General features: G+C 60.7%; 1 protein-coding gene across 5 annotated transcripts in view; it reads right to left on the reverse strand.

Moving 5' to 3' along the window:
- NOL4L (nucleolar protein 4 like) overlaps positions 1-25,918 on the reverse strand; it is a 126,432-nt gene continuing 100,514 nt past the window's right edge. For all 5 annotated transcript variants that reach the window (XM_057529630.1, XM_057529633.1, XM_057529631.1 and 2 more), the window contains 7 exons: positions 25,548-25,689; positions 9,033-9,301; positions 6,479-6,664; positions 6,208-6,399; positions 5,897-6,019; positions 5,256-5,457; positions 1-669 (listed from right to left, as the gene is read on the reverse strand). In XM_057529630.1, the coding sequence (XP_057385613.1) occupies positions 449-669; positions 5,256-5,457; positions 5,897-6,019; positions 6,208-6,399; positions 6,479-6,664; positions 9,033-9,301; positions 25,548-25,689 (1,335 nt within the window). In that variant the 3' untranslated portion in view covers positions 1-448. The remainder of the gene's footprint in view (positions 670-5,255; positions 5,458-5,896; positions 6,020-6,207; positions 6,400-6,478; positions 6,665-9,032; positions 9,302-25,547; positions 25,690-25,918) is intronic.

Genomic DNA, 25,918 nt, shown 5'->3' on the forward strand with positions numbered 1-25,918 from the left:
TGTACAAACACAAAAGAATCCATTTTCAGAAAAATAAATTACTAAGGGGAGAGGAAGAAAGGGTCCACTTTGTTTTTCTCAATAAATATGCAATTCTGCTCACCTAAGACTTGAAAGGTAATTATCTGGGGGTGGGATTCTAACATCAGGGTCCACGAAGATGATTCTAAATAGAGCTGCGGCCCCAGCGCCTTGTCAGGGGGAGCCCCAGCCCTTCCAAAGCTGCCCCGTTGGCCTCTTCCAAGCAGGTCAGAGCACCCGTGTGGTGAGATTCCAAAAAAAAGTGTCCTTGTGCCCAGAGTCTCAGGCGCTTGGAGTGTGGCTAGAAACAGCTCTTTTGCATCCACCTCTTTCAAAAAACAAAAGGTACCAACTGGTGAGGCGGGAAGCCGGTCCGGGGCTGGGAGAGCCTCCTTCCCTAGGGTAGTGCACTCCACGTGCTGCTGGGTCAGTTCTGCTGTAAAATGAGGTTTTCCAGTTCATCTGCTGAGCGCAGCAGGAAGGCGGCGGACTCCCGGTAGCCGGCGATGAGCTGCCGCACGGCACTGATCTCGGTGGGGCTGAGCTGGGCAGTGGGCATGGTCCGGCTGGTGCTGTTGCTGGAGGGCGTGGGCGTGGGCGTGGTGGAGGTGGTGGAGGCCCCGCCTTTCATGCTGAGGTCCGTGGGCCCTGCGAGGAGGGGAGCCAGGGTGAGGAGGGGCACCCTTTCCCCTATCCTGGGGGCCCGAGGCCCTCGTCTGTCTCCACGGTTGTACCCCTAGTGCTTAGAAGGGGGCCTGCAGACAAGACGTGGGGTTCTCTGTTAAGCCCGAGGGTGATCCTGCGTTGGGGTCGGGAGGAGGCTTTGGCCTCGGGCCGGGCAGGACTCTGATGCCAGCTCCCTGGCACTCATCGCACCTCGGCTACTCTCTGAGGACTGTCAGGCCTCCGCGCTCTGGGCTCTGGTCTCCGGGTGAGGAGGCGGCCTCGAGCTGGTGGGGGGAGGGGGCGGCTAAGACACTGCCGGTAGGTGGGGGTCCGACGCCCCCGAGGGGGACAGGGTGTGGAAAGCCCCGGACACAGCCCAGAGTGCAGCCCCAGAAGGCCAGGAAAAGAAGCACCCATGTGTGCGCCTCATGAGACAAGGAAGGGGCTTCTCAACCGCCGCCACAGCCGCCGCCGGGGAAGAGCAAGAAGGAGGCTGGCTGCCCTGGGCTGCCCTGCTTGGGCCTGGGAAAGAGGCCGGGGCTGGAGCGGCCAGACAGAGCGCGCCCTGCCGGAGAGCGGCTGGAGGCGCAGGTGGAGGGAGGTGCTGGGGGCTGAGCCTCCTCCCGATGGGCTGCAGCACCTCGAAGCCCCTTGCCTTTGAGAAGTTCTCTCGTGCCCAAGCGAGGTGGAAGATTAATGCTGCTGGGACGGGAGAGTGTAGGGTGGGTGTGTGAAGGTGGGAAGGTCAGACAGGACCCAGAGGGGCCCTCTAGAGAAATCACTTCCCCTTTGCCCTTGAACGGTGGCAACAAACAGGGAGCCTGCAGTCTTACCGAAACACACTGGGGGTGTGTGCTGGGGCCACCAGGCCTGGTCTCCCCTCCACCTTTCCCAAACGGCTCTGTGGGGTGCGCCGTGGCTCTGGAGTCAGCGAGCCCGGACTGGCGGCCTGCTTGGCCCCGCCATGGGCGATTCCTAACTTCCCTGGGCCCCCGGCCCTGGGGCTGAGCCACGCCGGTGAACCCCTCAGCGCGGCTCAGGATGCTCGGCCTACGGGAGGCCCACTGGGAAAGGGCTTCCAGGAGACACAGAAGCTCCTGGAATTGGAGCATTCTTTCGAGGTGTTCAGCAAGAAAACTGCCAAAGGAGAGGATCTGGCGGTGTGGGAGCGGAAGCTTGCTTGGGAGGCCTTCTGTGACCCAACTAGGTCCGTCTCCCTGTGCCCTGCCCAGCCCCCAACCCCCATAAGCAGAGATCATCGTACATGGGTGTGTGAGGCAGTTCTCAGTTACCAGCCAGCTCCCCACTACCCCACTGGTTCCGACAGCCAGTTTGAATCATTATTGCACCTACAGTGGCAGCTTTCTTTCTTTTTTTTTTGGCTGCACCATGAGTCTTGCAGGATCTCAGTTCCCTGACCAGGCGCTGAACCTGGGCCACGGCAGTGAGAGCCCGGAATCCTAACCACTAGGCCACCAGGGAACTCCCTATAGTGGCAGTTTTTATGCTGCTACAGAGATGGACAAGCCCTTGTCACTGGAGACACGTAGACCAGAAGTAACATCTTGGGAGAAATTGTGGAAACTCGACTACTGCTAAAAGGAAGCTGGTGCAGCCCCCAAATGGGGAAGGAAGTTGGAATCTAAGATGGGACAGTCTGTCACATGGGGTTATTTCTTCTCTCATCAGAGAACAGGGATGTCGAGCAGGAGGTCCTGGGAACTGGCCTGCTAAGGAACATCCTTGGAATTGAGGGTCGAGGGAAGTCCGTTAAAATGAAACACAGGAGGAAGGACTGGGGCTGGGAACTGCTGGGAAGGGCAGCCAAGCAGGTGGCTGGCTCCCACATGGGCGCCTGCGGGGATAGTCTGGGAGCAGGCAGGGGTGCCTGCGCTGGCTCCCGGCTGCTGCAGGGTCTGGTCTCCTCCAGACACTGGCTGGGGATGGCAGAGGAAGGCCGGAGCCGCCTGCCACGTGGGTGTGAGCTGGCCCTGGGCTTCCTCTCTTTCCTCCCTCCACCCCCAAGCCTTGTCCTCTTCACTCCTATGCTTAGAGCAGGCCTTCCGTCTCTTCTCCCAGGGCTCTGGTTACAGGCAGCCACTCAGGTGGCCAGGTGGCTGCTAGAGGGGCCGGAGCGGGTGCGAGTTGCCCAGCACCCCAGGTAAGACAGGCAGACCCGGAGTCTATCTGGGCTGACCTGGATTTCCAGATCCGCCCATGATCTAAGTGAGGAGCTCTGAGCCACCAACACGACTGCCCAACCAAGGTGCCAAATGGGCTGAACCCTCGTTTAAGGGCTGCTGCTGGGAGGGCAGTGGGACTGGGACTGCCCGTGGTGTTCTTCCAACTGCTGGACCCAAACCCAGTGCTCACAGGACGCCACTGCCGCAGGCAGGAGGTCAGCGAGCAGATCTCGGCCTCCGTGACCTCACCACCCACTTCTAAGGAACCAGGGAGACCGAGGTACAGGGGCAGAGCTAGTGGCCTTTCTTGAAGCCTCTGCGGCAAGTGTGAACAGGGCGGGAGGGCAGCAGGCCTGGCCCTCAAGAGAGGCCGGAGCAGCCCTGGCAGCTGCGGCCCGAGACAGGCCCTGCTGCGTGGTGCCAGGTGGGGGCCTATCACCATCGCCTGCCCCCTGGGAAGGACCCTCCCCATGCGCAACAGGGGGGCTCTAACTTCCCGCCCCGCACCTGTCTCCAGACACACTCTACCAGGGTCCCCACTCAGCAGGGTTGTCAGATTGTGCTCCTTCCCGGAAGGAAAGCAGCCCACCTGGGACAGCCATTTCACCCCTGCTGCAGCTGGCCACTCCGGCCTCAGCCTCAGGGATTAGGGCCAGGCAGCCTCTTATTTTAGGTTAAGAGGCATTAGGAAAGGATGAGAAGTTAAGCCCAGGCAGGAATCTTCCAGGGACCCGCACGTACTTGCCGGTGGTAGGGGGCAAGGTGAGCGAGGGTGTCTGGGCTTTCTGCCATGGGTAGGGACCAGCTGCCTCCATCGCTGCCCAGGAACAGTAAGGGGTCTCCCATGGCCAAGGACAAGGGCCTGAGAGGAATTCTCAGGCACGTTCAGCCAAGACCTAGAACCAGAATTCCCTGGCCTGCGGGCGGCACCTTCCTCTAACCTACTCGTCGAGCAGCAACTTGCTGTCACCCCCAGCCTTTCCTCTCGCCTCTGAACGACCCCCAAAGCACACTGCTTCTGCCTCCTGTACTCCCCATTAAAATCTCACCACAAGGGCAGACAGCACATTTCATAGCCTCCTTTGCTTAAAGCCTATCTGTGGCTCCCACTGCACACAGAACTAAATCCAGATGCCTGGCTCAAGAGGCCCGGGGATCACCCCCACCTGACCCCGCCAGCTCTGGGAGGCCGCCAGGCTGCCCTCCACCAGGGGAACTCGCTCTTCCCCTGCCGCACCTGCCACCCAGGCCTCAGCGTGAAAGGGCCTGAGGTCCGCACTCAGGGCAGCACCTAGCTCCATGGGGAGGTTTCTATCTTTTGGGGACTGTTTCTCCAATATTGGCCTGTGTTCCGTCTGCATCAGAGTCACCTGGGCAGAGTTACAGGGGGCACCTAGGGAATCACCAGCTCCTGGGGTTAGAGCGGGGGACAGACGGCTAACCACTGCCCCAGGTGACCTAGATGGGGCCCCACAGTGCAGCAGAAAGGGCTGGGGCCCTGCTCCCAGGTGAAAGAACCTTCATCTCGGGGCTTCCCTGGTGGCGCAGTGGTTAAGAATCCGCCTGCCAATGCAGGGGGACACAGGTTCGAGCCCTGGTCTGGGAAGATCCTGCATGCCACGGAGCAACTAAGCCCGTGCACCACAACCACTGAGCCTGCGCTCTAGAGCCATGAGCCACAACTGCTGAAGCCCGTGTGCCACAACTACTGAAGCCCGTGTGCCTAGAGTCCATGCTCTGCAACAAGAGAAGCCACCGCAATGAGAAGCCCGCGCACCGCAACGAAGAGTAGCCCCTGCTCGCTGCAACTAGAGAAAGCCCGTGCACAGCAACGAAGACCCAACGCAGCGAAAAATAAATAAAATAAAATAAATAAATGTGTTTTAAAAATTAAGAAATGCTTTTCAAAAAAAGAACCTTCATCTCACAAGTGAGGTCTTAAGTGGTGGCCTGGAGAGGGAGGTGACCTGCCTGGGACCAAATCCTGGCTCTGCCATCAACTCTGCAAGACCTGGGCCAGCGACCGTCTCACTGAGACTTGGTCATTTTGTGTGAGATGAGGGTGTGGAGAGGCTCAACTCAGGTGAAGAGCAGGGCCTTGGCTGGGACTCTGCTCCCAGTGGCCCGTGGAGGTGGGAGTGGGGCAGCGGCGGGGGACCAGGGAGAGGCCCAGCAAGCCTCCGGGGAGGCCAGAAAGGAGTGGAAGGCTGTTCGTTTTAACCTTGCCTTCCAAGCTAAGGACTGGCTAAGATTATGAGATGGGGAGGGTCCCTGTGCCAAGAAGGAGTCACTTTCCCGGCCTGCCTCTGCTGCTTCCCCGCCTGCCCCGCCCCCTTCCCAAGGCGGCTGGTCAGGGAGCCGCAGAGCCTGGTGTCCCGCACTCACCATTACTGTGATTTCCTGTTTGGAGGGAGGCAGGGGGCTGCAGGTTGCTGCCCAAGGCCCCGTAACCACGGTAACTGTAGTTCAGGCCACCGTTGACGTACACAGGGTCCTGGGAGTAGGAGGAGGCTGGCAGTGAGTAGGTGGAGTGGGTGATGGCTGCGGAGTCCCGGGAGTGCTGCTTGTCCAGGGCTATGGGCTCGTCCTGCAGAGCGGGAGGCAGGCGCTGGGGAACCACAGGCGCAGCAAGCCCTGACCACGGTTCCTGGACGGGGGTGGCTGGTGGCCCCAGATTTGCCGGGACCCGGCGCGGGACCTGCAGGACTCTGCCTCTCCCCGTGGCTGCCTTGCCCAGGGCCTCCCCCAGCCCCCCATCTGCTCATCTGTCTTCAGGGCAGAGCTAATCTGTTCCTGCCCGGCTGAAGACACTCTCAGGGCTCGGGATGAAGTCCAGATTCCCTTCCTAGGTCTGCAAGGCCTTTGTGTCTGGGCTCCTCAGACTCCCCCCCCACCGCCCCCCTCCCCCCAGCATCTCCATCTCCCATCTGAGGACGCCCTCCCTGCTCCCTCTGCACCCAGGGGCCGTGGTAGTATCTGCGGGACGGCTGAGGACACCCTCCCAGTGGCTGGCAGCGAGCAGGCACCTGAGAGGACTGGTAGATCTCCAGGCGCATCCTTTTGGCTGCTTTTCTCGTCTCGCTCTCACAGGCAGCTGCCAGGATGTTTTCTGCCATGGCCGAGGTCAGGTGGGGAGGTGTGGGTCTGGTCTGCAGGCAGAATGGGGATGGAGCCAGTGTTAGGGCGCAGAGACCCTGCCCTAGAGGTGGGCAGGGCAGCACTGGGCTTTGGGCTCCTCTGTGAACCCGGGGCCACAACGCCTGCTTCCAGGGGTATTGGGAGGGCTGTGGGAAAAGCGCCCGGGCGGCCGGGAGGGTGCGGGGAGCCTGGGGCTCACCATCTCCATGCCGTTCTTCTTCATGCGCCGGCAGGACTTGAGGTACGTGCGGATGCGCTTGCGGGCCCGCTCCTGGAACTCAGGGAACTGCCGGCTGCAGGACTCGATGATGGCCTGGATCTTCTCCTTGGGCTGCTTGGAGATGGGCACCATGCGGTCCAGGTTCTCGTCCACAAAGAGACGCACGAACATCTGCAGGAGACACAGGCTGTGGGAAGGGCTGGCCCGGCTGAGCCCCCGCCCCAGCCGGCCGTCCCGGGCGGGCGCTCACGTTGAAGGCCTTGAGGCGCTCAGGGTCCATGCCCTCGGAGTCATTCATCTTGTCATTGTCCTCATGGTCGTCGTGGTCATCGTCGTCGTCATCTGCTGTGGGGGCCCGGCCCACCGTCAGGTCCTCAGGGCAGCCACTGACCTCGGTTTTGATGGAGTCGTAGCTCCCCGAGCTGTAGGGGGGGGACTGAGAGAGGGCGGTGGGGGGGCAGAGGGTCAGGCCACGGTGAGCGTGGGGGCAGGCGCGGCGAGCACACCCAGCTGCCAGCGTGAGCCACGCTGCAAGGCCCTGAGCAAGTCACTTTCCTTCTGCTCCTTCCCCCTGTGACACGGAGACAGCGACGCTGCCGCCCCTCCCTGGGCGGCTGTAGGAAGGACTGCCCACAACCACACATGCAGAGGCCTGGCGCCCTGGAGGACTTCAGTGCAGGGGATAGTGGTTTACTCGGCAGCAGTGCCCACGCCAGGACGTGCCTCATCGCACGAGGGAAATGCAAACACAGAAAGGGCTCCTTCCTGCCACCAGCCAGCCTCTCCTGCTTGTGCCAAGATGTGTTCTGGCTTCGGGGTTTTCCTCCCTGGTCCCCAAGGGGCTGCAACCCTGAGTTGACAACCGAGCTGTCACAAAAGCAGTGAGTGTGCTGTCTGTCGGGGATGAGGAACAGATGGGCTGGGAGAGAACCAGCCAAACAGACAGGCCCATCAGGCAAAAGGGCATCCCCGCAGCTCCCGGGCTGGGCTTCTCCTGTCCGCCGCCACCCCTGGAAGTCACCGTGAGCCCCGATGCAGAGCGTGTGTAGGAAGGGGAGAGGGAACCAGGCACAGCCCACTGGGCAGTCACCTTGTCCTGCAGTAGAGAAGGGACCCACCCCCTGAGCCCCTCCTGGAACAAGACCCTTCCCCAGCTCTCCTGGGAATGCACTTCCCCACTCTCCTCTCTGCTTTTTCCATCTTCTTCATCCTTTACTGCTCAGTTCCCATCTGGTCTCCTGCCCCCTGCCACACGTGCTCTGGGAAGGCTCCCCGAGGACCACTGTCGTTTGCCTTTTAGAAAGTTTGCGGCTTTGGCGAGTCCTGACTTTACTCAGTGGTACCCTGACTAGCAGTGTCCTAGAGACATGGTCCCTGCCCTCAAGGAGGTGGGCATCTAGTAGGCAGTCAGGCCCAGGAAACAAACAGCCGCAGATCACACCCTGCAACGTGGCCACATAGTGGCCCAGACGGCATACAGCTCTTGCTGACACACGTATAAAGACAGACACTGATTGGTGCCCTGCCCCACGGTAGCTGCCACCACCAGCCTCCATGTGACCACACCCACCGGGGTTGGCCCTCCCAGGGTCCCTGGCCTCGTGCCCATCTCTTGATCCACACATAGACTCTGAAGGGGAAAGGACACCCAGGTCCTCTGGCCTCCCACTGGGCTGTGTCAGACTCGCAACCGAGGGTCAAAGGCTCCTTGGGCAAGTCACATTCCCAGGTGCTCTTTGGCCAATCCTCTGCCAGCGTCAGTGGAGACAGAAGAGCTATCAGTGGCGCTCATGCTCCCATCTCACTTCCATGGTCCACACACATGGCCTGAGGCCGCGGTGGCAAACTCACGCTCTCTGGCTCTCTGCCTGCCGAGGCAGCAGCTGTGCCTGCCCCCGGAACCCAGTCAAAGAAGGGAAGACAGTGCTCTGGCCAGTACCTGCCCCGCAGCCTGGGCTCAGACACACAGCGACGACTGAACACCCATTCATTTGTACAGAACCTTCCCACGAGACACGTCATTGGAAGCCAGCACTGGCGCCCACCCCACACCCTCTGCAGAAGAGAAAACAGGCCCTGGGAGGGGAAGGAACCTGTGCAGGGGCCCGTGGCTGCAGCCTAGGAGTGTAGGGCTCTGAGAAGGCACCTCTGGCCCCCCTAGCCCGGGCAGAAGAAAACACCCCCCAGGAGAGCTCCCGCCCCCCATGCCGCACTGCACTGCTGCAGGAGACCTCAGTGGCCCGGAGATGGCTTTCGGAAGCAACAGGGGAGGGGGAGGGGAGCGCCAAATGGTGGGGCACCTGTCCGCCCCCCATTAGCCTGGTCTATTGAGTTTCACACATCCACATCCCTGGGGCCACAAACAAAGGCCTCACCTTTTTTCTGCACCATCTGTAGAATGGGGACAGGCATGCAGAGTAGCCAGCAAACATGAGGCCTTGGGCCTCTGTGCTGAATGTAGCCCACTTGCTGCTGTTCCTCACAGCAGACTCTGTTTTGGAGGCAGAGGGGGGCCAGGCCACACGTCACCCACCACATCCACCAAGGCAGAGGCCAACAACCCCACTTCACAGATGGGGGTGCAGGCTGAGAGAAGTGAGGGCCTTGCTCGAGGTCAACTGAGCGGTCTCCCATTCCAGAGCCTCCCCAGGAAAATGATGGCAGAGCAGCCACGGCTACCACCCTGACTTCGTGTCACAACCCCGGTACGCGTGATTTCACCTCAGCCCCGCACAACCCTGCCGTGTACGGGCGCGGCAGAGGCTCACAGCTCTGGCGGGGCAGCAGCCCGCAGCCCCACACACCTCGGGGGTGGTCTTCACCCCGTACTTGACGCGGCTCCGCAGTCCATCGGCGTCGGAGGGGTAGGAGGGCGTGCCGAGCGCTGAGCCCTGCGGGAGCTTGTCGCAAAGGTTGATGGGCTGATCCTCGGCGGTGGCGGTGAAGTCCACGGGGGCCACGGTGCCGTTGCCATTCATCTCGGGGAAGGCGGGGTCTCCCTGTGTGCTGCTCGAGGTGGACGGGTTCAGGGTGGAGGAGCCATTGCCGCTGCCGCTCTCGGAAGAGGAGTCGTCTGAAACAAGAGGCCTGGGTGTGAGGCCCCACCTCAGCACCCACTGTCCCCTGAGACACCCCCCACCAGGTACGTGGCCACGGCAGCCACAGGGGGTACTTGCCCTGTGTTGGCCTCACGAGCACCCCTGGGCACTAGGTGAGCGCTGCCGTCCTCGCCGGGGGCGCCAAGAGGCTAGCCTTGCCCCAGCCTGAGGTGGGGGCCGGGTCCCTCTGCCAGAAACTGGGGCCATCAGGAGCGGAGCGGCCATGGAGCGTGCCTCCTGCCCTCCACCCCACAAAAGCCATATCCAGCTTGGAGGGCCCGGGAGTGAGTGGCTGCAGCCTCAAGTCTGACCTGCCTGCCGCAGGTCCAGAGGTCCTCGGACACCCCAGGGACTGCATGGGGCCTGGCCATTGCCCCCCTCTTCCTCCAGCTCACCACTGCCTTGCCCCTTTACACCCTCTCCCCACAGGACCCCTTCCCCAAAGCAGACCCTCGAACTTCTCCATCCTCTGCCTGAGGAAGGATGGCTCCACTGTGACACCCCTGCCCCAGTTAGTCACTCCCTCCAGCAAGCAGGCCCAGGCCAATCCTGGCAGCCTGTGCAGACAGAGATCTGCCCTTGGTGCACGGCCACATGGCACTGAACACCCAGAGCCAGGGCTGCGGGTGCATCCCTGGCACCTCATGGGCCATCCCTGCTTTCCTGAAGTGACAGCCCAACAAAACTCTGTGGAGGGCGCCCCCTGCTGCAGACAGCACGGCATTGCTGGGGGATCTAGGAGGACAAACTTTTAACTAGGGGCCTAGACACTTCAGATAAATTCCAGGCCCCTTTCCCCCACCCTGCCCCAGCCACCTGCTTGATCAGCTGAGAAGGCAGAGGCCCAAGCTACGCTCAAGATCCCGGGGTCACTGTCAGGTGAGTACCGCGTGGTTCCTGGTGGCGCCCAGGTGCCCAAGCGGCTCTGCACCTGCAACCAGAGTGGGTGGGGGAGGGGCGGCCACTGTGAGCCCTGACCGCCTCCCAGGCCACCCCCTCCCCCAGGCCAGGGTCGCGCACGACCCCACCCCCACCCTCCCAGCCAGCAGATTATGAAGATTTAGTTCCTGGTGCTGGGCACTGGGCACGCGCACCTCCGGAGCGTCCCCATGGCGACCAAGCGGCTCTAGCTCGCCAACCAATCACTGGCCTCCCGGCTGCCCAGGGGCGGGGCCGGGCTGCCCATCAAGCAGCCAGGGCCCAGGGCAGAGGGGGATGGGAAAGGCCTCCGCGCCATGCCACCCCTCCCCCTCGGCTGCCGCAGGTCCCCTGGGCCAGGATGCCCCTCCTTCTCCCCCTCTTCCTCTGGGCAGTCACTGCTCTCTCCATCCTCCTGCAGGGCAGCTCCAGGCTCTACTCAAAGCCACCCCAAAGATCCCCCCGCCTTGCTCAGCTACATCCCACAGTCCCCAGGCTAGCCGCCCTGCTACCTCTGGAACCTCACCGCCCATCCCCTCCTCCTCAATCACAGATGGGTCTGGTTTTCTTCTGGCAGTGTCTCCAGCGACCAACCTAGATATTTGTGGAATGAGTAGTATTTACTGAGCACCTACTGCGTGCTGGCTCTGTCCCAAGCTGAGAAACAAAGTAGTGACTACGACCAAGATGCCAGCCCTCCTGGGGGGACAGATGCACATTACTGAAACACACAGAAAGTGAATGGGCCACCAACTTGCCAAACCACATCCACCCCACCCCCACACCATCCAGCCTCCTTGGCTGACCTCCCCCCTCAGCACCCCAGCTCCCCTCGCTCACCCCACCCTTTCCCAGCACCAGTCTAACTATCACTCCCCTGTTCCCTAACCTTCCTGCTCCCCACAGCCTGCCCAAGAAGAGTCGGCACTCTTGCCGAGTGCCGGGTGTGTTCTTAGTCCCATGATCTCTGCAGCCTCCCCCAGCCCAGGTCCCACTATGCTGGGCCACTTCTGAAGCCTCACACCTTCAGGCTTGGGCTCTGCTGCCTGCCTGCCATGTTGCTTCCAGCTCAGTAAATGTCAGTCCACCTTCAAGACCTGGCTCAACGCTACCTTCTCAGAGCAGGCCTCCTTCCTCCACTGTCCCTAGGAAGGAGGTACTCAGAGCCCCGAGCCCAGCCTGGTGCCCATCCTTCCGAGGGATACTTCATGCCTCCTTCAGCGGCTCAGGGTCGGTCCTGAGAGCTGCCTACGTCCCCACCAGGGCTGGGCCTGTTGCCAGAGAAGCCCCAGCACCCGGGATTCAGAAGTCTCTGCCAGGGTCGAGGAGCTGGAGGGCAAGGACTGACACCCCTCCTGGCCAACTGTCTGAGCTCCTCTGAGCTCTGGCCGGTGCCCATTCTTAGCTCACCTTGCAGGTGTGACTTCACATCCTGGCACCACCCCCAAAAGGCCACTTGCTTGACCTCAGAGGGCCTTGTCTTCCTCCTCTGGAAGGAGGGGTTGCTAGGAGGGTCAATGGGCACCACACCAAGCACAGAGGGAGCCAACTGTCACTACGCTCAGCATGGGCGTCAGGTTGACGGCCTCCTGCAGCATCACACCAGGAACGGGCCCAGAGGTGGCACCCGACTGCCTGCCTCCCGGCCAGATTCCCTCCAGGGAGGACGGACCCTCTCGCCCTGTGCATCTCCGGGCGTGAGCATGAAGGAGGCTCGGGTGCTGTGAGGACACACGCATGTGGGTGTGTGTGTGTGTGCGCGCGGGTGTGTGTGTGTGTGTGTTCCCAGGGCCCTCCAGCTCAGGAGCCCAGGGTGCTGACCCAGACTCTTGAGCTGCCAACACCCTCTCCCCAGGGCTGTGCACCTCAGGCGCTGGCTCCAATAGTGGCACGGCCCCTCCGAGTTGGCAGATGCCACCTCAGTCTGATAGGGGAAGTGGCTGGGCAGATGAGACCCATGAGGTCAGGAGCCCGGACCTCGTGTAGCTATGCATTCCAAGTTTTTAGAAGAAACTGGAAATATGCACCATTATGTAAATATCCAGATTTTTAAATATTGGTGACTGACTTACATTGTTCACATTTTGAAAAACCTTACTGGACAAACGGACAAACAAAACGTGGTCTATCTATGCAATGAAATACTATTCAGCCATAAAAAGTAATGAAACTCTGATACATGCCATAACATGGATGAACTGTGGAAACGTTACGCTAAGTGAAATAAGTCAGAAGCAACAGGACGGATATTGAATGAGGACACTTACATGCAGTATCTAGAATAGTCATATTCATAGAGACTGAAAGTATATGAGGGGACACCAGGGACTGGGGGAGGGTGAAATGGGGAGTTATTGCTTAATGGTTACAGAGTTTCTGTTTAGAGTAATGAAAATTCTGTTTTGGAAATAATGTGTGCTGGTTGCACAACATTGTCAACGTACTTAACGCTGCTGCATTGTACACTTAAAAATGGTTAAATGGCAAACTTTATGTTTCACAAAATTTTTCACCACAAAAAATTCCCCCAAAACAAAACAAAACAAAACAAAAATCCTTGAGTAGGCCAGTGGGCTCCAGTTTACAAGCTCCATTTGCTGCCACCGCATGTATCCAGGGGCCAAGCCTCTCCCGCCTCCACTCTGCATCTGGGGTCAGGGAAAGCCAGCGACACACACAGAGCCCTCCTCTGGGGCAAAGGTGAGTCACAAGCGCCTCCCCCCGCCCCCCAACATGCCGCCCTTAACCTGCTCATGGGCTGCCTGCAACCCGGGGTCCGCTTCCTGCAGACGAGGGAGGCCATGGGCTTTAGGCAGAATGCAGAGGGGCTGTGTATCCTTGAAGACACCCCTTCACTTCCTTTCAAAATGGATGCCATGTCAGTAAAAAAGGATTTATAAGGTGTAGACAATACCTGGCACAAAGAATAGGTGCTTAAAAAAAAAACCCATCCCCTGCCCCCGCCCAGGCCTTCTCACTTCGTAATGCACTTGCTTCCCGAGCATGGCTTTTCCAGACTGGACTGTGGGCTTCTGGGGGCCCCTCGGAGCCCAGCTTGGTGCCAGATCTGAGGTGGGCACGGTAAGGGGAGGTGGGAGAGGGACAGGGCCGGGAAGATGCTGTTCCTGCCCTCGTCCCTTCCTTTCTCGAACACTTACTGGGCGTCAGGCCTGTGTGGGGCACTGGGGACACTGAGGTGAAAAGATGGGGGTGGTCACTGTCCTGGGGCTCATGCTCTAGGGAGCAAGAAACCAAACATAAGGTTCTAGAGGACACTGGGCTCTGGAGAGAGCCTTGGAGTTTCTCGGCCTTGATCCCTGTCACCCCCCACTCCCCCTGCAACCCCTTCCTCCTCTGGGAAGCCCTCTCTGACTGAAGCACCCATCGAGGCCCCAGTTCTGGACCACCCGCTGTGGATCTCACCCCAGGGAGGGTGGAACTAGGGTGGGTGCTGGGCAGGAGGGAGGAAGGGAGGCAGGGCAGGCTTTCTGGGAGAAGCCTCCAAGGACAATGCTGAGTAGGCCCTGGGGCAAGGGCTGAAGCCCCCTGACCAAAGCAGGGCAGAGGGCTGCTGAGGACAAGAAAAGCGGTTGCATCTGTCCAGAGGCCCCAAGGCAGCGGCTGTATCCGTCCAGAGGCCCCCGAGGCAGTGGTGATGACCCGGCCGCAGTCCACGGACTGAGTTCAAACCCCCAAGCTGAAGCCAAACTCTCCCCAGGCCCGCTGGGCCCTGCTGGCAGCCCCCCACCCTCGCTGTCACCCCATCCAGCTGTGTGCCCTGGCCTCTGCCCTTGTTCCCTCTTCTCGGGACACTCGGAGTTCCCTTCCCTCCAGGGCTTTGTTGAAAGGTCACCTTCTCAATAAGACCTCCCTGCCCCCACTCTGACACGCTGACCCCTTTACCCGTTTTTTTCAGAGTGTTTATCACCTTCTTACATATTATGTCTATGGTCTGTGCCCAGCGCCCCTGTAAGCTGCCCCAGATCGTTCCTGCCTCTCCAGAAACCACACCCCTTCCTGTGGTGAGGGCACCCCGAGTCTTCCAGGGTGAGCATGTGCCCCAGGCCCAGCCAGTCAGCACAGCCCATCACAGCGATCCGTGATGGACATCTGACCAAGCTCGACCCATGAAAGTCAGTCCAGGGGCTTTTGCAGAAACGACTGGGAAGAGGGACCCTCCCCTCACCCCAGGGGCTGCTGAGCCCACTCAGCAGGGAGGCCCTCACCCAGAAGGCAGGGCTGACAAGCTGGCACAGACAAATCCCCCCTAAATCCGTCTGTGCCCAAAGCCAAAGAAGGCCCTAGACTTTCTGGTTATAGGAGCCAATGATTTCCTTAACTGCTAAAGCTGGCCGGAGGCAGGTTGCATCACGTGTGCCTGGTTTGGTCTCTGAGTAATCCACGGTCCTGCCCCCGGGAGGGCCCGAGGGAACGGAGCCTCCACTGGCCCTCTCCTCACTGTGGGCCACCCCAACCCCAGGAGGGGCTGGCTGCAGGGCCCGCCCTCCCCCAGCGCCCGGCACAGCCCTGGCCCAGAGACCTGCCTGGCACTGTGTGGGGAGAGGAAGAGGGAGAAACATCATCATCCCAGGCTGGGGCAAGCTGGGTTCTGATCCGTTCCTAGTTCTTTCCTCCTCCCAACCCTCTCCAAAAAAATGTGACTTAGGGAGTCACGCATGCAAACCCATGCCTGAGGAGCAGGGCCGGGGGAGCAGGTGCGGGGCCGCGCTGTCTCCCGACCTTGGGCACAGCCCGCCTCCCTGGCTCCTCTTATCTGCAGTCTAGGGAGTTGCCGCTGACGCCCTCTTGGGCTCTGACACTTTATGACCCTGTGAAAGAACCCAGCTGGCCCCATGGGCACCAAGGGCCCAGTACACGGAGTGCAGGAGTCGGGCCTTCCGGGGGTGCAGGCCTCCAGGCACGGGACACGGAGCTGGAAGTGACCCTCTTGTCTCCACCTGGTCCTTATCTGTGCAGCTGTGGCAGGAGGCCCCTCCAGGGTGGGCACCCCACCCACAGCCGGCCGGCCGGAGCTCCGAACAATGCCAGCAGGACAGGACTGCCCCCAGCCTGTGACCGCAGTGACAGGGACAAGTGCAGTGCGGGGCCACGGGGAAGCGGCGGGAACGCACCCCTGCCGAGCATGTCCACAAAACCAGGCCTCCCTGGCTCCGGCGAAGGGCAGCTCCCCGGTCTGGGCAGGACACAGGGCCCACCACCTGTGCCCGGAATGCCTATGGGCAGGGAAGGACTGCGTGCCCATCTATGTAACGTGGGGCAATGCGCTGCTATTCAAATGGGGGAATTAGTGATGAATGGAGGAAATTGTTCCTCCTTCTGTCCAGTCTCCAGAAGGAGACAAAAACCCCTTTTACCTCGGCAAACAATGCCCTTATGTGGGCGCCAGCGCCCCGCAGTCCGCACAAGCCCGGCTCTGTGCGAGCCGCCAATCGCCACACCGGGCTCTGGGGCCACAGCCAGCGGCGCCCTCTCCCAGGGGCGACCCTCGCAGGCTCCCAAGGAGGGCTGGGCAAGAGCGCGAAGGTCCACTGGCCCTGGGACCACGGGCCGGGCGTACGGCCCCACCAGCCCGGAGTGCCTGCTGCAGGCTGCCCGCTGTGGCCAGAGGTGCGGCTGGGCTGCCGCAGGAAGCACCCCCTCCTCGGCGGGCTTCCAGGCAGGGGAGAGGAGGGGGCGTCGATAATTCACACACACAGGACGTGGGCCCGGAGGAGGGGGGGAGGGGAGAGTGCTGGAGCCGCAGCCCCACCGCGGCCTGGCGGCCCCCAGGATGTGGAAGAGCCAGCCCCTCCTCCCCCCTGCCACGTGGCTTCGGGCTGCAGTCCGGGGGCACTGACTCTGCTCTGAATTTGGGGTGCGCGCCTCGCCAGGGCTGGCCTCCGCTCTGACAAAGGCCAGTGGCCAGGCTGTGTTGACATGATGCATAGTTCCCAGGAGCACCAGGCTCCTGGCAGGCTTACCCTGCTCTTCCTCCCGGAAGAGGGCCCTGGGGTCAAACGGGGGACACCGAGGAGTTGGGTGAGGCGGTGTCACTGGGACCCCACCATCCTGGGCGGTGGGGCCACACCGGGCATCTGCCCCACAGTCTGCCTTCGGACCCCGCTGCCCACCTAGCTGCCCCTCCTGAACGCTACCCCGCTCCATCCCTGTGGTTCCAAAGGCCTGGCCCAGCCCCTGCTCCCCATCCCGGCTCCACTCCTGCGCCCTAACACCCCCAGCACCTCTATTCCACAGCATCCACCTTCCTGCCCTTTTATGACTCATTCCTGAAGCTGGTATCAACACCTGAGGCCCTCAGAGTCCAGAGCGGCGCTGTCCAACAGAAACTTAATGCGAGCCACCTACGGAATTGTCAGTTTTCTAGTAGCCACGTTAAAAAATGTAAAAAAAAAAAAAAAAAACAAGTGGAATGAACTTTAATAAACTACTTTATTTAACCCAATATATCCAAAATAGTATCATTTCAACTAATAATTAATAACATGTTAAATCTGAGATACCTTACATCCTTTTTTCATACAAAGTCTTTGAAACTCAGTGTGTATTTTACACGGTACACCTCAATTTGCACGAGCCCTTTTCGATAGCGGTCTGTGGCTCCCATGTTAGCGCAGACCCAGATTTTTGTGATTTCCCCCTAAAACTGAAATCATTTTGCTCAGTGCAGGGACCCTGGGGTCTCAGCCCCTAGAGAGGTGTCCAAGTTGCAGATGAGAGTTGGGGTCTTGGGGCAGGTGGCCTGAGCAGGGCTGGCGGCGGGGCACTGGGGGCGGGCGCCGCCTTCGGTGGGGTGTGGACACCAAGTATGTGGCAGGCGCCGGGCAGACTCATTGTGCCTGATTTGCACAACCACCCCCCGGAACAGACATCATGAAGGAACCAGAGGATCCCAGAGGGAAGTCATCGGCTGTCACACAGAGTGAATGGAAGAGCACAGATGAGCCCCAGTGCTGCCTGATTCCCCGAAGCACCCACCCCTCATGCTCTTTCTTCTCTTGGCCTCGATTTGCCCATCTGTACTATGGGACAGCCCGCACCCCTGCCACTGTCCCACTTTCTGCCTGCCCTCCCCAACATATCCTGGCCCATTGTGCCCCGGGGGAAAACACTCCCAACATGGACTGCCTGGGTCTATGTCTTCCCAGGCCCGACAGTCTCCCTGGCCCCACCCTCAAGGCCAAACACAGGCAGTGAGCCCTCAAGGCTAATTCAGTGTGCAAATCTCTAGCTGAGAGGTCCCCTGCACCCCGTCACCCCAACCCCAAAACAAATGATGTGTTCTGAGAGTAAAGAGAGCCACTTCGGGCAACCATGTGTGAATGATTCATGGGGCAGGGCCCTAGCCCCAGAGCCTGTGTGCTTGTGTGTGGCTTCTGAGGGCCTGGCAGGCCTTCTGCCAGCCGGCCAGGAAGCCCGTCTGGGTTCAGTGCATCCCAGCCCTTAGGTCAGAGTGATCACGCCAGCGTGGGCCTGGCCACTTCCTGGTTCCTGGGAACGTCGCCTGTGGACAGACTCGGGTGGCAATGCCTCTCCGACACACCTCTCCCCTGGCCTCCTCTCCAGCACAGCAGGCCTGCCTTCACAGAGGGGCAAGAGGCAGTTGGGTTTCCACATGTCCTGGGCGGGGGAGGGGGCAGGTGGGAGCAGGGCTCTGACACCCCGATGGCTCAGCAGGCCTAGGCGAATCTTCCAGGTGTCGGGGGGGATCTCCCTCTCCCTTTCTCAGCAGGTGAACTTTACCTCTAGGGCCCTAGAGCGTGTCCTGCCCTATGCCCCCACCAGGCGTCTGGGGGCCTGTGAGGGCCTAAGACCCTGGCAGCCTGCACAAGGCCAGGGCTGTGCAGGCCTGGCCTGCTCCGGGGATAAAGGGATCTCTCGGTGCTGTCTCCCGGCCTCCCTTACCCCGCAGCGGCAGGAGGCCAGGACAGCCCAGCATTGTCTGTGCCGCCTGCAGCCCAGCTGATGATGGACACTTTCCTGTGACCCGGGCCTGGCAGGGTGGCCCACGGCCAATCCCCGGAAGGGCTTGGGCCCTAGTTCTGGGGTTGGGGGGCGGGGGCAGGAGGCCGCCGCTGCCACTGCCTCTCTCCACCCGGTGCGGATGTTTGGAGCCTTGAATAGGAGCAAATAGCTACTGCTCTAGAAGGAGGGAGTATGTGACCTGTAGCCAGAAAATGAGGCCCAGACACAGCTTCCAGTCTCACCTGAGAAAGGTGGAGTCAGGACCAAGATCAGGCGTGGGGGAGAGGAGGCTCAGTTTAAAAGCCCACTGTGGGAAGCCATCCCAGGGAGGCCACTGTGAAGGGGCCACAGTCCTCCCCCCGTGTGACGGTGACCAGGGAGGATGCCCAAGCACGAGGGTCAGGTCCACAGTGAGCAGGGTGCAGCAGGCTGTGAAGCCCTGGGGCCCCGGCTGGGGAGACAGCTGCTCCAACCGCAGGGGTGGGCCCGTGGGAGGGTGGGTGCCATGCGCAGAGAACATGAGAAGTGGCCGAGGCTCAGGGGTAACGCGGGCGACTGTCTCCGAGCCTGCCTGGCCTGGCCCCAACCCCACTCGCAGTACAGCCTCTTGCCTCTTCCCTTGCACCAGCAGCTTCCACCCCCGGCCGGGAACACTCCCGTGGCATCCTCAGTGCCCGGCACAGTGGCCAGCACACAGGAGCTAAGCTGCTGCCCGGGCGCCTTCTCCTTGGACAGAAGAGCTACCTTGCAGCTGCCCGTGGGGCTGCCCATCAGTGTGGGAGCTTGGGACGGGTCTGGGGTTTGCAGATCAGGGAGCAGGATCCTGGGAGACGTAAGGTCCCCCAACAGGCCCTGGCACGTGTGGGTGGTGAGTGGGACAGGAACTCAGGAGATGCTAGAGCAAGCTGTGGGTGCCCAAGCCGCGAGCTTGTAAAGAAAGCCGTGGTCAGAACCCCACAGGGCGCAGTGGGCAGAAGGGATCAAGAAAGACCTGGATGGATGAGGAGACAGGACTGGACCGTGTGGGGCAGTGAAGGGTCGGGTGGATGGGGTAAAGTGAGGCGGACTCCTGACCCACCTACCGCCCCCTCAGCCTATGAGTGCCAGTTGGCCACGGACCCCAGCCTCCGGCTCCTCAGCAGAGCCTCCTGCAGCTGCCTGGCCACCTGAGAGGAAATGATCCCATCTCCGTTCACCCAGCCTTCCCTGTCCACACACTGTCCAGTCCCCACCCCGCCATCCAGTGACGGGGAGGGATTGGCCCCAGGCCACACAGCAGAGAGAAAGCAGAGGCAGAATCTAGCCTGGGCTGGCTCACCGTGGCTGGGGTTAGGGCACACTCCCCCTGCAGACCCACCCTCCGTGGATACTGGGGAGAGAGGCCCAGGTGGGTGAGGACAGGGGAGGCGGCACTGCTGTAAATACCGAGCCCTGGGCAAGTAAGTCACACACCTGCTCCCCAGGTGACCGCCCCTGCTGCTGCCCAGTTTGCGTGTCTGGGTTAGTGGAGCGCCACACCCAAGGGCAGCAAGAGCCAGGAGGCAGGAAGCCTTGGTCTTCTCACAAAGGGCTCCTGCGACACACCAGGATTAATGGCTGCAGTCACGCAGGCCACGCTACACACAGCAGCCAGGGATCAGAGATGAACAACTTGCTTAAGACCACACTGCAGGACCAGGGCAGGCCAGGACCTGCTCGGGAGAGCCACGGCAAGGTGCCAGGGGCCGCCGGCAGGGGGCCGTGTCCGGGAGAGACCCTGGGCCCACAGAGGCGGTTTCACCTCTCTCCTTCTTCCCGAATCCCTTGCATGCCAGCCCCTCGCCTGGCCTGGGCCCTCTCTCCTGGCTGAAGCTTGGGGCCACAAGGAGCTTCTGGAGACATGTGACCCAGGAAATCCCCAACCCTGGCATGCAGTATCTTTCTCCCTTCCCAGCCTCCTCCTGACGTGCTGCCCAAGCTTCCCAGGCTGTTGAACACCTGCCTTCGACATCACAACGCAGCCTCCTCCGCAGGCTTCCGCTGGTTGCCCGTCTCTGCCACTAGCTTCTCAAGAGCCGTTTGCTGGGCACCTGCTCTGAGCTGAGGGCTGGGGATAAAGCCCAGAAGAGGACACTCGGCCCTGAGGCTGCTCCGTGCCACACTGTTTGTGACAACAGAAAAGGGGGGCTGGGATGTCCTTCCCCATGAGTGGCCCAAACATAGGCTCTGGAGTCAGAGACACCCTTGCGGCCACTTGGAGTCTGGGCAAGTTACCTCTCCCTCTGCAGGTCAGGCCTAGTCACAGCTCTGAGCCCACAGGGTCGCAGCCAACCTGCCACCAGCGCAGAGCTGAGCAAACAGTGGGCTCAGGAATGGGACCTTCAGTCACTGGGATGACCAGACAACCTTTAAAAATGCCATATCAGCGATGGGGAGAGACGAGACACCGTGTGGAAAAAAACGTGGGTCCAACACTACACGATCCCTCCCCCCACCTTTTTTTTTTTTTTAAAGGAAAAGACTTTGATTATATACACAGAAAAGACTAAGAAAAATAGCGCTGGTAACATTGGTAACTTTGACTGTCATTTTTTTTTTTGCTCCTGTTTTTTTTCTGTTTTCTACAATGAATGTAATACTTGTGAAATAAGGTAAAAAATAAGATACGTTTCTTCAAAGACACATCTCCTGCCCTCAGAAAGCTTACAACCTGGCGGGGATCCCACGTTCTGTGTGCCTGTCCCTCTCCTGCAGGTTCCTTGAAGGGGCGAGGGGTTATCAGCCTCCCAGGCCACAGGGCTTGATATTCATGTGACAAAACTGGTGGAGAGCCCTGAAAGAACCAAAGGCTTAAGCCAGGACCCTCAGTGCCTTGGTCCAGCCTCATGACGTGGTGATGGCCACTGGAGGAGAGACTCCAGACGTCCAGTCTGAAGGCAGAAAGTGCTGACACCATGTCCCTGGAGGGAGGGAAGCTCCGAGGTCTAGTGGGTCCCAGAGGCCCAAGGCTGGAGGAGACTCTCATCTGAGAGGCACAAACAAGAGGTCCCCCAGATGCCTCACAGCTCCTGCCCAGCAAACCCCAATGACCCTGCAGGAAGACAGAAGCAGGACCCTCGGTTCTGCCCTGGCGGTGACTTCCTGTCTGCCCGGAAGGTGAGTAATGTCCACTCCCCACCCCCCGCATCCCTTCTGGAGGCCAGGCCTCACATTTTCCGCTCAGGAAGAGGCAGAGCAAGAGGCCTGGTGAAGCACATCAAGGGGAAATGGAAGGAGAGGGCCCTGGCCTGGCCATGCATCTGACATCCAGCAGCCTGCTGGCTCACCTGCCCGGCCTGGGCCCTCTTTCACTTATTCATCTAACAGACACTCCCCCCCACTTGCTCTGTGCCAGGTGCTATGCTGGGCACCAGGGAACTGGCTCTCAGGGTGCTTAGTCGGTATCTGGGGAGGAGACGGTCATCAAACAGATAATCCCACTGATGGGGCATAACTACAGATGGGTGTGCTGTTTGGTCCTAAGTCAATGCCAGACCACCGTGTCTCTGGACAGGGTCTCAACAGTTGGCTTCTTCCAACTGTCCTTCTCTCCACCCCCAAAATGCACCTCCTGGGTGTTTTTCCAGGCACCTGTGATGAGACCAGGGCTCTGTGTGGACTCAAAAGAAAGCCCAAAGCCTCAGCCGGGGCTTAGTGGCGGGTCTGGAGGGGACCTGGCTGTACGTAGACTGCAGGCAGTGGTGGGAACGGCCTGGGTCACTCAGCCCTGGATCACGACTCAGAGGAGGTAGTGCTCTGAGTCTGGGGGGACAGCCTCCTCTGGTTCCCAGGTTCCCGTGCCCATCTTCTGGGGAACCTCGCACAGGACCTCGACGCCTGCCAAAGAGGAAAGAGGAGGGGAGCAGCCTTGGCAACCCCTCCCGACTCTGGCCAGATCACCCCAGTTCTCTCACTGATCAACAGTTCCCTCCCCTGAGACGGGACAAGAGCCCTGTGCTCACCCACAGCAGCTCCAGCCGCCAATGAGGAAACACCATGGGGTTCCCCGGCCAAAGCACCCGATGCTGTGATTTCAAGAAGCCAGGAACGGGACCCGTGAAAGAGATCTGTGAAGTGAGGCCTCGCAGGCAGTGGCAGGCTTGGGGACAAAAGCACAACCGTGTTTGTGTTCGTGGCAAGCACACTCCCACACCTGCTGAACGTCAGACAAGCTCCCAGGAGTGAGAACTGGCCTGATTCATTCCTGGTCTCAGCCATGGGACCTGCCCTGCCAAGGCCCAGCCCTTATCTGCCTTTGCTAAAATTTGAAAAAGGGGGAGGAGGAGGTGTTGGAGGAAGAGGAGGGCCCCAACACATCCACCAACAGGTGTGAATCTGTGCAAACTGCCTGGTTTCTTGAAATGCTCTGGCTGTATCCCTGACCAGCAGGGGTGGGATGCTGCTCCCTGGCACGGCCTTGGGAGTCCCCCCACTTTCTGGCTAAAGGAAAAGACCCAGGTGCTCAGACCGGGGGTATCATCAGGAACAAAGAACCCGACTTGGCGGGGGCAGACCTCTCTCCCCTCTGGATGGTGTGCTGGGGGTAGGCCTCAATAAATGTTTGTTCCTTTATTCATTCGGGCAACAAACATTCAGCAGGCCCCTATGACGTGCCAGGCATGCAGCCAGAGTCACCGGGGACGGAGCAGAGAGCAAGATCCACGTGGTCCGCCCCTTGCAGAGCTCACAGTGGGGGCCTCAGACTGAGGACCCCAGATGGAGGACCGAGGGCCAGAGACCAAGCACCAAGCCATCCTGGGGGTCGGTGGCGTCGGGGAAGCTTCTGGATGAAGGCACATGAGCAGGGAGTGGAGACCATGGAGGGCTGTGCCTGGATGCACACAGAGCCCCTGCTTGGCCTGTCCCTGCCCAGGCCTTCTTTAACAACAGGGGACATGAGAACACCCTGAAGCCCCCAACGGTCTCCCACCGATTCACTGATGGGAGTGGGATCTCAGCTCATGTCTACACTGCAGGCACCTTCACAGGGAGGGCTGGAGGGCTGGCCAAGGACTCCAGGCCGGGTCTGCGCCCACCTTTGGGAGCCCACTGGTCTGGACAGACACGGGAGTCACCACCAGATCTAGGACCAGAAGGGCAGCAGAGACCAAGCCAGCCGGTCCCTCAAAGCCTGCGACCCCCTGCACTGGGTCTGGGTCGGCCTCCGGCCAGCACATCAACCCACAGCCTCCAGACACAGCCTCTGATGAAATAATTAAATCGATGGTATCGTGGTCAACACCATCCTCCCTGTCTCCAGCTCTGGCTGCCTGCCCTGATAAACACCCTCGTCCTGTCAGCGGGCCAGCCTGCCCCGGCCCCAGCACCCACAGTCAGGAGGGACCTGGGCGGCTGGAGGGGTGGGGGACATGTGTGACGACACACACCCGGGTTGGCGCCAGCACCCACAGTCAGGAGGGACCTGGGCGGCTGGAGGGGTGGGGGACACGTGTGACGACACACACCCGGGTTGGCGCCAGCACCCACAGTCAGGAGGGACCTGGGCGGCTGGAGGGGTGGGGGACATGTGTGACGACACACACCCGGGTTGGCGCCCCCACCTGGCTCCTGCGGGACCGGCTGCGGGACACACTGACCCCATTAGCCTCCGTGGCTGAGGAAGCCCTGTCAACCCCACAGAAGCACTCCCTTCTGCTACCTGATCCTGGAGGCCCCCCCAAATCACCACATCTCCCTGGAGAGTGTCTCTGACAGAGATGAGACACCCCCCCCCACCCCTCTCCCCGCCGAAGGGTGGTTGTAAGCAACAATAACCCAAGTTTTTGGAGAATGAGTTGGGGGACTATGGTCCCCATTCAGTCATACTACTGTGGGGTTTTTAAAAATAAATGCACTGGATCCTTCTTGGGAAGGTGTAACTGACAGCCTTGGGCTGAGCTTTGCTGGTGTGGCCCTCGGTGTGGTCTTTGGCTGTGGCCCTCAATCAGCTCAGAGGAGGCGGGAGGTCAGCTGCTGGGCATGTCCCGGCCCCAGAGCCCCCCGACAGCGTGCGCTGCCCACACTCGGCTCCCCACCCGCGGGAACGCTGGAGCTGGAAGGCGGTATCGGTCTGGGAGGCTCGCAGCACGAGGGGGTCGTGCTGACCTCATGAGGCGTCAAGGGACAAAAGCCTTTTCTTTCCCAGCAGCCTCGCACCCCACTCCTCACAGAACCACACCCTGGGCTCCCCAGCCCCAGGCACAGCCACCCCAGCGGCCTCCGGGCTGGGTCTCCTCGCAGACAAAGCCGGATTCAGGCCTGGGAGGGCTGTGGGGAGGCAGGCACGCGGGTTCCGCCATGGAGACGAACTTTGACCCAAACTGCAAGGCTCCTACCCCTTATTTACTCTTTAAGGCTAACCCGTTTCACAGAGTTAACATTACACCCCTTTTTAACCCTGCACCTCCCGCCCACATTCCAGGCCCCGACCTTCGACCCCTCCTAATTGCAGCTCTACACCCCAGTTCTCTCCAGCTCATCCCCCACCCCCAATCACCTCCTCTGGGAGAGCAGAGCCCTGCCCAACCGGGACGCTCTGACTACAGGTGCCACCCCACGCCCACAGCTGCATCTAACTGAGGCAGGCACTGGAGTCCCAGAGCCCAGCCCCGGGTCTCAGCGTGGGAGCGCCAGAGTGGACCTCTGGGGTCTGACTCTGACCCCAGCGCTCCCACCCCAAGAAAGGAGCCTGTGTTCCAAGGCAGGCAAGAGAAGGGTGGCTGGCAGGCCCTGGCGGGTGACGGGGGCCAGGGCCGGGGCAGTCTGGGCAGCTCCTCACCAGACCACCTCTCATCCCAAGGGGCCGGGCACACACGTGGACAAGCGCACTGCCTGCTCGCTCACCAGGGGAAAGGCAGGGACCCTGGTCCTGTAGCCTCAAATCCAGGCCACAGAAGCCCAGCTCTTGCTTTCGTTACTGGGCAGCTGGACTGTTCCGGGTCAGGCACACTGTTAACCTTCCCAGACCTGAACCGTGATAACTTCGAAATCCATATCCCACCAGCCCGTGAGCATCAGAGCAAACAGGCAGGACACCATCAGGCTGCCAATCCCCGAAGAGCTCTGAGCCCTTCACCTTTGGGAGGAACAACTGCTCTCCCCGGAATTAGGGGCTGGGGCAGTGGGGCCTGTGGAGACGCTGAGAATACTGGGGGCAGCTGTCAGCCTGGGCCCAGCCGCCCCCAGAGGCTCCAGCCCAGATTCTACCCCTGCCCCCACCCTCCTACCCCCCCCCCAGGGATTCCTAGGACCCTGCAGGCGGGGACACAGCCCCTCCCCCACCAGCCACAAAGGGACACTCACCGTCCTCTTGGCTGTGGAGGTTCTGCGGGCTCCGCATCCTCTCCTCCTGGCTGGGACTCAGGCTGGAGGCCAGGTGTGGGTCAGCTGACATCCATGTGGAGTCGTTCATATCAAAATCTTCACTGCTCACAGAAGTTTCATCCTGATCAGGGACAAAGAAGGTGGGCGTTCAACAGGGACGGGCTCTCTGCAGCCCCTCGGCAGCATTCTGGGTGAACCCCAGGGCCTGTGGGCGTTTGGAGGTGCCCCCAAAGGCCGTAGGGCGCCCCCAAACCTTGCAGTGGGGGCTGGGTCGTTCCCCCTACCCTCCCATGGAAGTGGCTTGGGCTCTGGTTCCTGTCGGAAGCCGGGGCTGAGGGCCGGCGCTGTCT

The sequence above is a fragment of the Balaenoptera acutorostrata genome, chromosome 15 (assembly GCF_949987535.1).
Source record: "Balaenoptera acutorostrata chromosome 15, mBalAcu1.1, whole genome shotgun sequence".
Taxonomy (NCBI): domain Eukaryota; kingdom Metazoa; phylum Chordata; class Mammalia; order Artiodactyla; family Balaenopteridae; genus Balaenoptera; species Balaenoptera acutorostrata.